Genomic DNA, 14,527 nt, shown 5'->3' with positions numbered 1-14,527 from the left:
GAGGCAACCACGTGGCAAACTGTGAACCCGCCCTTGACGTCCTTCTCTCGGGAGTCATTGACAATGACCTTGTCATCAATTAGTGGCCTATTCATGACGGTCAATCTGCCAGGATCGGGAGACCGGCCTTCGCGGAAGTCGGAAGGCGGCGTTGTTGCTTTGAAGTGAGCTGTCATTTCAGGGCGTTCGAAAAGCCCAAAATCTGGAACATGACTACTTGTTCTTAAAACTCAGGTGATGATGATTTAGTCGCCTTGAGTGAACGAAGATGCGTGAACAGCACCCGTGACAGCTGCACGTCTGCCGGAGAAGCATCCTTTGCTCCGAGGGATCACCAGGCATAACAGAACTTCAAAAAACAGATGGTGCATCGGGAGGTCGAGTTTCTTGAACAGCTCGGTGAGCTTGATGCCTCCATAGCTCAAAGCTATGGAGCTGCAGCTCCCAAGAATGAAGATCTTCTGTCTGAAGGCCTCTTTATAGGTGGGCTCTGACTGGACTGGATAAATGCAATGTGACAAGCTGCAAGGAACGACCTTTGTCGGCCACACACAGTGCCGCAAGAGCCACATACAAGCCACTCTCATCGCCAGAAAGTATTATTTCAAGAAATCTGCCAACCCCCTGTCTAAAGGAAAACCCTGCAACACAAGATTCATGTTAATCCGGACAAGTACCAAGAAACTTTCAACGACGTGTCCGCGTAAATAGACACGAATGCGATTTGTGTATTGAAGCTAAGCAATCATGAATTAGAGCTTCCACAGATCAGGAAGGCGAAGGGAGAACTGGCCTTCAATAATTCACAGTCTGTAATACTTAGCGCAAGATAGCTGCATGATCACTGCATAATGCAAACTTGCGAAATAGACAAAAGGGAAAACCATCTACAACCCTTATCCCGTTCCTAAACTGGCTCGCGGAAGGCCTGACTTATTCCGTCTTCCTTCTAGCGCACTTCTAAATTCTGCTACTATAAGTCTACGCTCATTCAGAGCAGATATACCTTCGCATAATACGACGCAACGGGAACAGAATAAATCACCAAATCTGACAAATAAAAAGAGTTCAAAAACAAAACAAGTCGCAATCAAAATTACACTGATTGGACTGGATTGGAGCAAACTTTATTTGTGCCTGCAGTTGGGCGCTCGCGCGCCCCGACGAGGGCCTCCGTCATCTACGAGATTGCCGTTACTCGGCGCGGGTCTCTGCTCGCCGTTGCCGGCTCGCTGGGTCCCCGCCTTTCGAGCGCCCCGAAGACCTGCTGGACGGCCCAGAGCTGTTGGTCTTGGTAGTAGCTCTTCGCGGCTGCCTCGAGCCGCGGTGGGATCGTTCTTGATCTTGCTTCTTCTGGTTTTTTGATGCAGTGGCACAAGATGTACGTGTAATCTGCCGATCTGCCGTCTCCCTCCAGTAGACTCTGCACTTATCGGTCGGGTATGTCTCGGGGTACATGCAATGCATCAGTCCCGGGCTCGGTAGCGATCCGATCTAGAGCTTTCTCAGTAGTGCCGCCTCCGCCCGACTCAGCCTCGGGTGAGGGTGTGGGAGTGTCCAGTGAGCCAGCCGGTTCGCCTTAGTGATGTCGTTGTAGTCCGCCATGCGGTCCTTGGTTCCGAACCACGTCGGACGGTCTATCGCCGGGGCGCGGTTGGTTAGCGCTCGCGTGGCTGCGTGTGCCGTCTCATTGTTGTTCTCGTTGCGTTCCGATGCGTCGCCTGCGTGCGCCGGGAACGATTTGATCCTTACTTTTCTGTTTTGCAGTATGGTCGCTCGCAGTATGCGCTCGGCCTCCCTGCAGATTTGGCCTTTGGCGAAGTTTCTCACCGCCTGTCTCGAGTCACTCAGCACCGTGTGGCAGTCTGCGTCGGTAATGGCCAGGGCGATGGCTACCTCCTCCGCTTGTTGCGCTCCGGCGCTTCTCACGCTCGCTGCCATCCTCGTCGCGCCGGTTGACGCCTCTATGACGACCGCTGCGAAGGCGTTCCGTTGGTATTCGGCCGCGTCCGCGTACCGCGCGCGCTCGTCGTTGGCGTGCGCGTCGATGAGAGCTATTATTATTATTATTATTATTATTATTATTATTATTATTATTATTATTATTATTATTATTATTATTATTATTATTATTATTAGCATCTCCTTTGAAACTGGGTGGCGGGTTTCGCCACCAGACTCACGCTATTACACTGCCTAATGTTCTACCTAGGTTAAAGAAGAAAAAAGAAAAGGAAAAAACACTAATTTCATTACCAATTTTGGGACCCCCTATTGCGAAGTTTTTTTGCGTCTTGGTTTTTGTCGTTTCTCTACTTTTCTTCCACCAATCTTCTAATCGCCTCCTACTAATCTCTATTGCGGACATGTTTTCCCTTCCCCTTGCTCTCGCTGAACCCAAGGGCTTCAAGGAGATGAGTGGTGCCTAAATCGACCGCTGGGCAGATAACATCACATTCTAATAAAACATGCTCCATCGTTTCCCTAGCTTGTCTTGTCTTGTCTTGTCTTGTGTCCCAGACAGTGGCGCGTACCCACTATGGGGGATTGGCCAAGAAGCAGGCGGTTTTCCGTAAGGTTAGAAGTGTAGAGAAACTAGATGTGAATAGTGGAGCGTGGGACGATAGAACTGTAATTTAGACTTGCAATGAAAGTATTGGTAAGAATTTTGATTTAGCGCAGCAAGCACATGCTTCTTCTTCCTTCTTATATCTCGCTTTATAAGTGCGCGTTCTAAGGCATCCTAGTCTCGCTTCGAAAAGTAATGAGCTTCCCTTTGAGTTATCATACATTCTTTCTTTCCTGATTTTCTTTCCTACTCTTAAGTAGTTACTCATGGCAGATTTCTTTTCCATTACCGCCACCCATGAGGTCATCTCAGCCTCTCTGACTTTCCGCTTGACGTTCTTTGTTGCTGTGTTGCTCATCATACAGGCGGCATACTTGCTGGTAAGCTTCCTAGTTCTTTTTCCTCCACGCTGAATCAATATTTTTCCTGTACAAATACCTCAACACTCTCCAAGCCCATTTACGTTCTTCCGTATTCCTCAATCGTTCTTAATCAATTTTGCTCTGAGTTTCGCTCACTTCACAACTTTTGCAGCCCATAGCGGCCTGCACACCTTCATTTGTAGACTTCCCGTGAGCACCCAATGCGAGGCGTCCCAATGACCTTTGGTTGCCATAGAGTCTTGATTGTATCCCTAATTTCAAGCAAACAACTTCATTTCCAAATGTAAGTCCTGGAACCATTAGACCTTTTCACGTACCCGGGAGTACTTCGTGCCTATTGTATCCCCATAGCGCTCTGTGTTGCATTATGACTGCATTTCTATTTCCCTTTACTGTTATTGTTTTTTCCTCTGTTTCCATATATCTATTACCTTCGCTTATCCATATACCAAAGTATTTATATTCTGTTATCCGAGGTATTTCCTGGCCTTGTATTGCCATTGTCTGTTCGCTGTTCTCATTGAATACCATAGCACCTGACTTCTTACGCTAAATTTCAAACCTAAATTCTCACCTTCCTGTCCACAGATATTAGCCAGAGGTTGGAAATCACTTTGCTTGTTAGCTAGCAAAACAATGTCGTCCGCATAAAATAAACCTGGAACCTGCTGCTCTACTACTGTACCCGCTGTTTGTATGATAGACTAAACTCGATATTCCTTCCTTCTAGCGCCCTCTCCATCCTCACCATGTACATCATAAACAGCAGTGGGGGATAAAGGGTACCCCTTCAGCAGTCCCATGTTGATATCAACTTTCTCCTCGCTCCTCATTCCTTCCCATTCAACGCAAACGGTATATTCTTGGTAAATCTCTCTCAAAAGCTGTAAGCAATCGTCACCTAATCCCTCGCCTTCCAGAATATCCCACATTAAGTTGCGGTATACGTTTTCATAGGCTCTTGTAATGTCTGAAAAGGCCACATATAACGGTCTGCCTTCTATTTTTGATATTGCAATACACTGAGTAAGAACAAATAAGTTATCACCCAACATCCTACTTATTCTGAAGCCATTCTGAAGTTCTCCCAAAATTCCATTATTCTCTGCCCATGCTTGCAGCTTTAATTTGATTGCCTGGATTGCTAGCTTGCATATTACCGATGTAATGGTCAATGGCCTATACGAGTCAATTCTATCTTTCTCCCCCTTACCTTTATAAATTAAATTCATTCTACTTTGTGGCCAACTTTCTGGTATTCGTCTATCTTTTAAAGCTTTTTCCACTGCTTTCACCAGAGCTTCCTTACTTTTTGGTCCTAGTTCATTAATCAGCCTAACGGGAACCTCGTCTAGCCCTGTGGCTGTGCGCTTAGGAATTTTCTCTTCTGCTTTCTTCCAGTTGAAATTTGTCATCACCAACTCCTTTTCCGCTTGGGTCTCTTTCATGCTCTTTTTTTCTTCAAATACAACCTCGTCATTGGCTTGGAAAGATTCGGCTGTTATTTTCCGGATGTAATTTATTGCCGCTTCTCCTTCCAGTCTGTTTTCATCTTCGTCTAGGATATGTTGTTGTATTGTTGTTGACTTCCTGCCTAATAGTTTTATGTGGTTACAAAATATTCTAGGTGCGGCCTTCTTTTTCTCACGTATTTCTGACAAGCAACGTTCACTTTACCTTTTATCTCTGCTTGCACCAGTATTTGAACCATAGACTTTTTCTCCCGGTATATTTCCCATTTACTGGCTACATCATCCTGGTGCAACTGCGCCTTCTTTGCCTGCCTGTGCTCTCGAGATGCTTTCTGTCGTTCGGCGATCGCTTCTCGTATCTCCCTGTTCCACCAGCTTTTCGGTTTCTTTTTTTCCTTTCCAACGAACAGGTTGTTTCTCTTTCCGTATTTCTGTCGTTATTACACGTAGAAGCTCACTATATTCCCGCTCTTTACTTGGCCATTTGGCAAGTTCTTCCTCGACTCTAGTGACTATATTTGTTATTTGTTAAGCGTTCAAATTTGGACTGACCATTTTGCACTCCTTGCTCACTTTCCCAACTACATATCCCATTTTCAAAATGATGTGTTTATGGAGTGCCCTATGGTGCTATACTGTTCCTCATCAATGACCATTTCTTTCAACTTATCATGAATTCCTTCTGCCATCAGACAGTAATCAATGGTTGATTGCCGGTTTCCCACTTCCCACATGATCTGCACTTCACACTTTGGCCCTGTATTCACGATAACGAGGTTATGTTGCTCACAAAGATCTAGCATTGAGTTCCCGTTGTTGTCAGTATAGCCATCTAAATCCTGTATGTGGGCATTCATGTCACCTAATAGGATAATTTCAGCATGATTCCCGAAACCCTTAATATCAGCACTTATGCATTCCACTAACTCTTTATTCTTCTCTGTGCAATTATTTCCGGTCCACAAATACGTAACGCCCAGCAAAGTTTTTTTTTCCCACTCATTGTACCTGATAACCAAAGATGCTCTTGACATACTGAATTTACTCTTTTCCATTTGGCTCCCTGATGGATGAGCATTCCGACTCCCCCTCCCTTTCTTTCCGACTTAGTTCGGTTGCACCCTTCCCAAACATAATTCTCAATCACTGGCGGCTCTCCCGAGTCTCTAAGGTGCGTTTCTGTGATTGCATACATCCCTATTTGTTCTCTATTTAACTGCTCCTCATTCTCTGCCAACCTTCTTTTCCTTTCTTCTGCCGCCCTAGTTCATATAGCCTATTGCGTGGCGATCTCTCTTTCTTGCTTTCCTATTTTTTTCTATTATTGACGGCGATGCTATTCTGAGGTCCCTTAGGGGACCTTCTTCATTACTTCCTACTCTGGCCTCCTGGGCGCCCATGCGCCCCCTAAAAAAGCAACAGCCCGACCAGCAAGTCGCCAGCCCGCTTGCAAGCCTGTAACTGAAGTGTATGCCATCTCGTTTAAAACCACCACGCCTTCTCACTTCCCTGTTTACTTCGACAACCTCGAAGCCTTTCTCTCGGCTCATTTTCCATATCGCCTCATTAGCATCCACTACGGCTCTTTGTACGTGACTGGCACACCACGATCTGCATCTGAGGGGACAGCTGTGCAAGTCGTCCACCACCTTCGCCAAGCGCTGGGCTAGTCCTGGCCCTTTTAGCCCACCTGCTTTCATGACAAGGTTGCGCATGTGGGCCTTTTCCGCGAGCTTTGCTTTTGCTCGCTCCAGGACAGAGCCCAGCGTCCGCCCAGGAAATGTCCCTACCGCCGCGCATCCTGATGCGCGGAGGTGAGCACCGTCTGGTGGCGGGGGTGTTTCAAGGAACCACACACACACGCGCGGGGCGCGCGTCCCGTCGATTGGCTGTGACTACGCGACTTTTTGACCATCTCTGACCCGCCTCCCACACACACACACACATATAACACACAACGCACAAGCGCACAGAGAGTTTGTGAGTTTTATTATTTCAAAACTCGTAACGGATGGCCCTCGGCCCTCGGCAGCAGATGCATTTTTTATCGCTTGCAATCAAAAATGTACTCCACAGCAAAAACACAACATGACAGCTCGCTGTTTGACAGTCGCCCTCCAACAAAACGTAAGCTTGGTTTGGTACGTGCAGATTCATTATTTTTGGAAACGAACGCGACAAAAGCGTAAACAACCGATAGAAACGAACGAGTGTGCAAGTAAAGGTTTATAAAAATCAGCGCGCGATAACGTATCGAAGTAAAGCTGTCATGTACCCTGTGTCTGCCACTTTCAACTAGAAAACATTACCGACCCGTAAGAGTGGCTGCCCACTGTTTCTGTTGGTGCAACACAGGTGTTCCAGTCCATGGAAGCGAAGGACCTCGGCCGCGGACTGGATGCTGGCACAGCAGCGCTGCATGCACTGGCAAACTCGGGTGTCGCAGTGCTTGCTGCCCAGGGAGCGTACGGCGGAGCAGGCAAGCCACATAACTTCGCAACGTTTCGTTTCTGAGCTCATGAAAAAAAAGTAATGGGGTTTTACATGCCAAAACCACAATTTGAGTACGAGGCACGACGTAGTGTGGGGCTCCGGAGTCATTTGGATCACCTGGGATTCTTTAACGTGCACCTAAATCTAAGTAGACAGGTGTTTTCGCACTTCGCTCCCATCGAAATGTGGCCGCCATAACTGGGATTCTATCCCGAAGCCTCGCGCTTAAAGCACAACACCATAGCCACTAATCAACCACGGCAGGTAACTCACGGAAACACTGCGGCTGATAATCATGCGGAAAAATGAAAACTCTGAGTGGATGCCGTTTTTTTTTTCCTCCGTGCCACAAGCTTTGCACATAAAGCGCCGCCTACATTAAATGTAAGTTGCGGCAATTAATTCAAATATTTTATCTTTTTTATAGCTCCTTTTAAAGCGCTACTTGCGCTGAGCTTTATACGTTAACGATATATGATGAAAATGGATGAGAACGAGTATGTTCTTTTTTTTTCCAGGGGATGATCGACGACGCGCAAAGCGGGACGTTACCTCCAACATTTGTGAGTAATATATTGTTGCCGTCGTTGTCGTCACTGTCGTTGTCGTTGTCGTCGTCGTCGTCGTCGTCGTCGTCGTCGTCGTCGTCGTCGTCGTCGTCGTCGTCGTTGTTGTTGTTGTTGTTGTTGTTGTTGTTGTTGTTGTTGTTGTTGTTGTTGTTGTTGTTGTTGTTGTTGTTGTTGTTGTTGTTGTTGTTGTTGTTGTTGTTGTTGTTGTTGTTGTTGTTGTTGTTGTTGTTGTTGTTGTTGAAAAGGAAATGGTCATTACTGTCCAGAACGATTGCGCCCCATTTAAAACAACATTACTCCATGCACGGTTCTACACGTGCTTGTATTCTCGCCTCGTGCTGCTCCAGTGGAAGGATTCCAGGACGAGACGCTCCGCAACTGCTGCTCGAGTGGCCTCCAGAAGGACCCCTTCCTGCGCAGCTGCTCGGAGCGCGAGGAAGCCCTGCGCAGCTACTTGATTGCCGGCAGCGCTCTCTACTCGGACAAGTGCGTCGAAGCATTCTTCACGTGCTGCAAGCAAGTCGAAGGTACGGACAGTATGCGCGAAGTGGTGCGCCTTGCGGCAATTCCCTTTTCACTTTGCGACGTCATTGCACTCCAATTCTTTCAACCATGGAGTTTATTAGCGATCAAGTGCTAAATGGAACGTTGCAAACAGGCCTCTACTACTGCGTCAGTTCTATGGAGCTTCTTGAGTGAAGGAAGCATTTCCGCCGTTCACTGTCCTGTGCGCATTGTGCGCCTTCTTTCTTTTTCTTTTTTTTTTGTAGGCGTGACTGCGGTTGATTTCTATGCCACTCTTTCTATGTAAGCATTTCTTTTCACAATAGGTACCATGTACATAAGTGCTACACGTCGAAGTGGTTGCCGCCTGTCAAAGAATTAACCACGGTGATTGAATTTTAACGCAGTGCCGCCAGCCTATAGCAATGGCTTTTGATTTCTAAACGTGAGGTTTACCTACTTCTTTTTTTCTTGGGATTCTTTTGGCCCGTGCAGATAATTTAAATCAGAAAACAGCCAGGTGCGGTGGTAACAACACTGAACCCGCGATGGAATAATCGTTAGTTCGAACCCCGCCCGGGGAGGAAGACTCTTTCTTGCGCTCGACTGCATTTTGTGACGCCAGCTCAGCCAACCGACCGAATATGGAAATACGCAACCCCTTTTAAAACAAGTCCCAGTGCTTTAATGTTGAATTGTTCAAAACAATTCCCAGTAGTGGATGCGTTGTAACACTTGCTAAAATGAAGACAAAAATGCATAGCTCAACTAAAAAGCGACTAAAACGATGGAATGTACACAAGGTTACGCACAAAGCTGGCGTAAATAATATTGCTCTCAGCAAGCGTGAAAGGCTAGTTAGCTTCGGTTCACCCATTTATTTGTTGTCCTACCCACATTATGGAGCGCTTACCTAGCTCACCTTACGGCTTCTTCCGCTTTTCCCACTTTATGTCAGACAATCAACCCGTCGGAAGATCGAACGACGAAGTCGCCGACGTGCTCGGAAACAGTGGTTTCGACTTCAGTGGCAAAGAACGGCGGGACTTTAGGGAGACGTGGCTATTTCAAGAATTGACAATTGGGTATGTCACGCCATCGAGATCTGCACTATTGCTAGTCGCACTTATTTTTGGCTTCGAGCTCACGTAGAGCCACATAACAAGACTGAGATTTTGACACACAAAATATCTTGGCTATACTGTGAGCGATGCATTGGTGTAAGAAAGCCTAGCGTAACTGAACTGTTGACGTGGCTCCAGATTTCTACAATGCTTCTGATTATCACTGTGTGTGGCGTTCAACGAATTTCAGTGAGGGTCAGAAGACAACCTACGAGGTGTCCCTGCCTGATACCATCACAACCTGGGAGCTGAGTGCCGTGAGTGTGGCGCCATCCGGCGGCATCTGCGTTCACGACCCGCTGGAGATTCGCGTCTTCAAGAAGTTATTCGTCGAAGTCAACCTGCCGTACTCTGTCATTAAGAACGAGCAGGTCGAAATTCCGGTGACGGTGTATAACTACGACAGGAGTGAACAGGTGGTATGTATCTTTTGCGTGCTCTTCAATTTGTACGTTATGGCACGACTCTCATTGGCGGATCAGTTTCCTGGTTACGCCTTGAGTTCACATATCGGACGAACAGCGCGAAAGCAGACAAGGGCGAAGTAGGGTACTCGTAGCTCGTGTAAGTGTATGCTGCTTTGGCCTTGTATGACATGTGCACATTCCACCCATACGAATGTCATCCAGCCAGCCGGAGTTTACCTCCTACCATCTAGAAGCTTGTGCTTAAAGCATTGTTTGCTAACTCGACATCCGCCTTTGACCGTCAGGTGCACCTAGATTTAAATTGGTGCGCCATATGTTTAAGAAAAGGTGATCTTAGCGTCGTATTCCTTTATTTAAGCTCGTCTTTTCCTTGACGAAGTCGTCGGTCTGCACTCCCTTTTAAAAACTAAAAACAATAAGAACAGTAAAAAAACGTGAACGTGCAAAAATACCAACGTGGCTCTTTAATTGAGGAAACAAGCTGTCTTGCAGACGTCTACAGAAAGTTTAGCGAACCATTCCTACATAGTACGCAGTTGCATGAATGTATGAAACCTCCTTAGTTAATGTTCAAATATGGAAACATTTCCTTTAACGGTGTTTTCTTAAAATATCTTACCAAATTTATCCATGTTTATTTAGCAAATCAAAAAATTAAGTTTGTCGACACGTAATTTTTTGCTTTGAAAGTGTGCCGTGAAAGTCAAAGTATACCGTGTTCTGTTTCTGCGTGCAAGAGCGGAGCCGCGCTAGGGTTTCTTGACAGCTACCGCCGATTACGCTTATCTATTCCACATATTCTATAAGTGTTACATGTTGTTGAGCACGAGGGTGCCATACAGCCAGTAAATCAGTTAATCAATTAACGAATCACACAGACAACTCTTTGATCATGGTCAAGCATGAACGAATAGTACACAATGAAACCACGGAAGGAGAGATTGACCAGATTCCCGCAATTAGAACATACCTGGTGCGAATAAGGATGAAAGCCTCCATGTCAGGCACTTCGCCGTCCGCGTTCTGCAAATTCTGGCCACGAGAAAAAAAAAAAATAAACTTGATAAGCACCGACTGGCGCAGATTTCTTGTGATCTCAAGCCCTGCTATCAAGCTCGGCATTAATCTCCATTTTCGTAAAGACAACAATTTGCAACAGGATACCAGGACGGAGAAGGCTGCATGCTATGTAAGGAGGTATTATGTGCAATACGAGTGAAAGACAAACAGCAGTCGGTGTCTTGCAACACGGCAGCTAATACTCGCCTCAGAGATGAGTGCGCACGTAAAGCAAGAAGATCGACCGGCATCCCAGGTGCGAGTGGTGATGCTTGGAACGAGGGACGTGTGCTCGGGCGCCAAGGAAGGCAAGCCCTCCGCGGTACGCAAGCTCACAGTGCCCAAGGGACAGGGTCGCACGGTGATGTTCCCCGTGGTGCCACTGGCTGCCGGTGAAAGAGAGATCCACGTGGTAGCCGTCAGCGACTCGTCAGCCAAGGACGCTGCTAAAGTGACGCTCAGGGTAGAGGTGAGCCACGCGTACCTTAATTTATTCACTCCCGTTAATTCGACCTCGGTTAGTTTGACATTTCGCTTAAGTCAAACGCACCTGAAAGTACTGGTGCGAAATCACGAACTGACTATGAAATGAAAACTTCTTTTCTTCGAATGCGAAAGCATACAGCGTCAGGTAATTCGACCTCCACCGGCGTAGAAGGACCTCCACCGGCGTAGAAGGTTGAATATGTTTAAAACGATCGTAATACGACATTCTCAGAAAAAGTTAATTTTGGCTAATCCGCGCTCGAGATCAACGGTGGTTCATTTTGCGTTTTGGTCACTAAGCTAATTGTCTCTGTCGGCATTTGTGAACTATCACTCCGGTGAAAATGACTTCGTGTATTTGAATGTTTTTTTTTTCTTAATTGAGTCAAGACTTCATTACTTGTCATGATCACAGTGCCGCCTTCTTCTTCACGCTATTGAAAACTGCGTTGACATAAAAATTAGACTGAAGCCAAGTACTATTGACTGTAGTATGCACCACGCGCCCCAAGTGCTCGGCTACTCTGGCAATGTCAGATGTTTGACCGTTGCTTTGCATGTGCCCTAGGATGAGGGAGATCAGATGTAAGATGTTGAAACAGGCTGGACTGAAGTCAAACCCACCTGAAAACTACAACCGCAGGGGGATGGACAATAATTTCCAGACACATTGCTGCAGTTCCGGCATGATGCAGAGTTGGAAGCCTTTAGTTGACGTTTGCTTTATTCTCCCATACTCATTGCAGCAAATCCTCCCGAATAAAAATAAATTCTTCGTGAGCTACCATCGTGAGCTATCATCTAAATACATGGAAAGTGAGAAATATTCGTTGTTTCTTCATGATTTTGTTTTTCAGCACCCGCTGCACTGATTTGCAACTTTCCTTTCCCTTCCTTTTCCTTTCCCTTCCCTTTCCTTTCCCTTTCCCCTTTCCCTTCCCCAAGTGCAGGGTGCTTCCCCAGTGCACGGAACACAGTTAAAATATCAATGTAAAAAAATTAAATTATGGGGTCTTACGGGATAAAACCACTTTCTGATTATGAGGCACGCCGTAGTGGAGGACTCCGGAAATTTCGGCCACGTGGGGTTCTTTAACGTGCACCTAAATCTAAGCACACGGGTGTTTTCGCCCCCATCGAAATGCGGCCGCGTGGCCGGGATTCGATCCTGCGACCTCGTGCACAGCAGCCCAACACCATAGCCACTGAGCAACCACGGCGGGTTCAAAAAATATCAATGTATGCCGACGACATCTGCGTCTGGGCATCTGGTCTGACACGGCCGCAAGTACGCGCCAGGCTTCAAAAAGCTGCCACGTCAACATCGGCGTACTTAAATGAACAAGGCCTAAAGATCTCGCCAGAAAAATGAGCATTGGTCGCGTTTAGCGGAAAGCCAATGAGATCATACGAGGTCTCCATCGACGGTCAAAGCATACCTTATGTGAGGACGCACCGATTCTTAGGTGTAATCATTGATCGTGACCTCTGCTGGAGTCCTCTTGTGGCCTACCTAAAGAAGCGCCTGACGTATATTTCTAATGTGTTTACGTTTCTTGGAGAAAAAGTCTGGGGTACTTCAGTACATGCATTGATGCAACTGTACAGGACGCTCTTTCTTGGGTATTTACGATACAGCTTGCCTGTGCTGACCAACACCTGCAGAAGTAATATCCGTACACTCGAAAGCGTCCAGGACCAGGCACTTAGAGTGTGTCTTCGATTGCCGCGGTGCTCGTCAACGGCTGCAACAATTGCCATTGCACACGATTTCCAGCCAAGACCCATATAGTCATGCAAGCGCTCAGAGCACACGTAAGACACCTTCCTCGAGCCCCTGCCCCTCATCTAGCCTCACTGCCAGAGGATCGACCACGTGCTTCCTTTTGTGAAACAGTCCTGCCCTATCGTGCACACCTTCCATCAGGTTATACAGCTCCAGCGAAAGTTCCGTGTCCACCATGGTGCTTGGCTCAAGCAAAGGTTCGACTAATGGTACCAGAAATACGAAGAAAAGCCCAACTCTCGTCTCCAGCACTCAAGCAGCTTTCACTGCTCTTGCTGTACGAGACGTACAACGAGCATCATCACCTATATACTGACGCTTCAACCCCGGTGAATGGGTCTGCAGAATCGGTGATCTTTCCTGCAAAACCCTCCACCATAAAGAATCGATTATCTCACCAGACTACATCGACTGCCGCGGAGCTTGCTGCTATTCGTTGTACACTTCGTGTAATTTCTGAAGAACTACCCAAGAAATGGAGCGTGTTCAGTGACTCCAAGGCTGCTCTTCATTGTTTGGTTTCTGCCTTACGCCGAGGACCCCACGAACAACTAGTTCTAGAAATCAGACTGCTGCTTCACCACCTCGTCGAGCAAGGACACGACATCACGTTACAGTGGATTCCAAGCCACTGTGGCATAATGGGCAATGAACATGCCGACGCAGCAGCACAATCTGCACATGAGGAGGGCTTGCAAGACTCCATTCCATTCTCAAGAACAGACGCCGCAATGAAAATTCGTGTGCTTGCAAATGAAGGCATCAAAACTTCATGGAACACACCAAGCTTGAAGCATACACGTATTTACCGACTGGACCCATCCCTTCGACTTCGATCCCCATCTGGACTCTCTCGACCTGAAACAGCAGTACTTTGCCGACTGTGGCTTGGTGTCGCCTACACAAGACCTTTCGCCTTCCGAGTCGGTATGGATGACAGCGTGGATTGCAGTCACTGCGGCGGCGAGGAGACTATCGAACACGTACTTTGCCACTGTCCTCAATACAGCGCGCACCGGCTGTCACTAGCGACCGCGTTGGTGCGCCTTAACGACAGGCCACTTTCAGAACAGTCAGTTTTGCAATGCCGACAGGAACTGTCGTCGCAGCGAAAGTCGGTCAAGGCTTTGTTGGCCTTTTTACGTGACAGTGGCCTATTAGAAAGACTATAATGACGCCATTCCGTCCTTTTTCATATTTTCTTTTCTCACGCTTTTATTTTTGTCATGCTCATCTTTCCGTCTTTACTTCACCTTTCCCTTCCCCTAGTGCAGGGTAGCAAACCGGAGGCTTTAACTCTGGTTAACCTCCCTGCCTTTCTCTCATTTGCATCTCTCTTTCTCTCTCCCTCTGCAACTAACTACAGCCCAAGCCTTTGCTGAAACCAAGACGAAATATTCAAGCACACTGAAACTTTACACTTCCCCGTAACAATATCCCTGGAGCCACTGCTTCATTTTGTACCTAACAGAACCCGCCATCTTTGCATGTATACTGGGATTTGAAAATTGGGTGGGACGTCATTATGTTAAGAAATGCCTGCGGGAAAGCTAGGCGCGGTATCAGAAAATGTTTTTGAGAGAGCAGCGCAGGCGCTGAGTGATACTTTCACCACTCGGGAATATTCTATGCTTGTATCTACTGCACCAGATAC

General features: G+C 46.9%; 1 protein-coding gene across 1 annotated transcript in view; it reads left to right on the top strand.

Moving 5' to 3' along the window:
* Positions 1-14,527, top strand: part of LOC126541696 (venom factor-like) — a 96,829-nt gene that overhangs the window by 38,148 nt on the left and 44,154 nt on the right. The window contains exons 15-20 of the mRNA XM_050188583.3: positions 6,780-6,903; positions 7,436-7,480; positions 7,834-8,013; positions 8,949-9,075; positions 9,305-9,533; positions 10,858-11,070. Coding sequence (XP_050044540.1) covers positions 6,780-6,903; positions 7,436-7,480; positions 7,834-8,013; positions 8,949-9,075; positions 9,305-9,533; positions 10,858-11,070 — 918 coding nt within the window. The remainder of the gene's footprint in view (positions 1-6,779; positions 6,904-7,435; positions 7,481-7,833; positions 8,014-8,948; positions 9,076-9,304; positions 9,534-10,857; positions 11,071-14,527) is intronic.

This window comes from Dermacentor andersoni, chromosome 2, assembly GCF_023375885.2.
Source record: "Dermacentor andersoni chromosome 2, qqDerAnde1_hic_scaffold, whole genome shotgun sequence".
Taxonomy (NCBI): domain Eukaryota; kingdom Metazoa; phylum Arthropoda; class Arachnida; order Ixodida; family Ixodidae; genus Dermacentor; species Dermacentor andersoni.
This window is presented reverse-complemented; position numbering and strand designations above follow the sequence as displayed.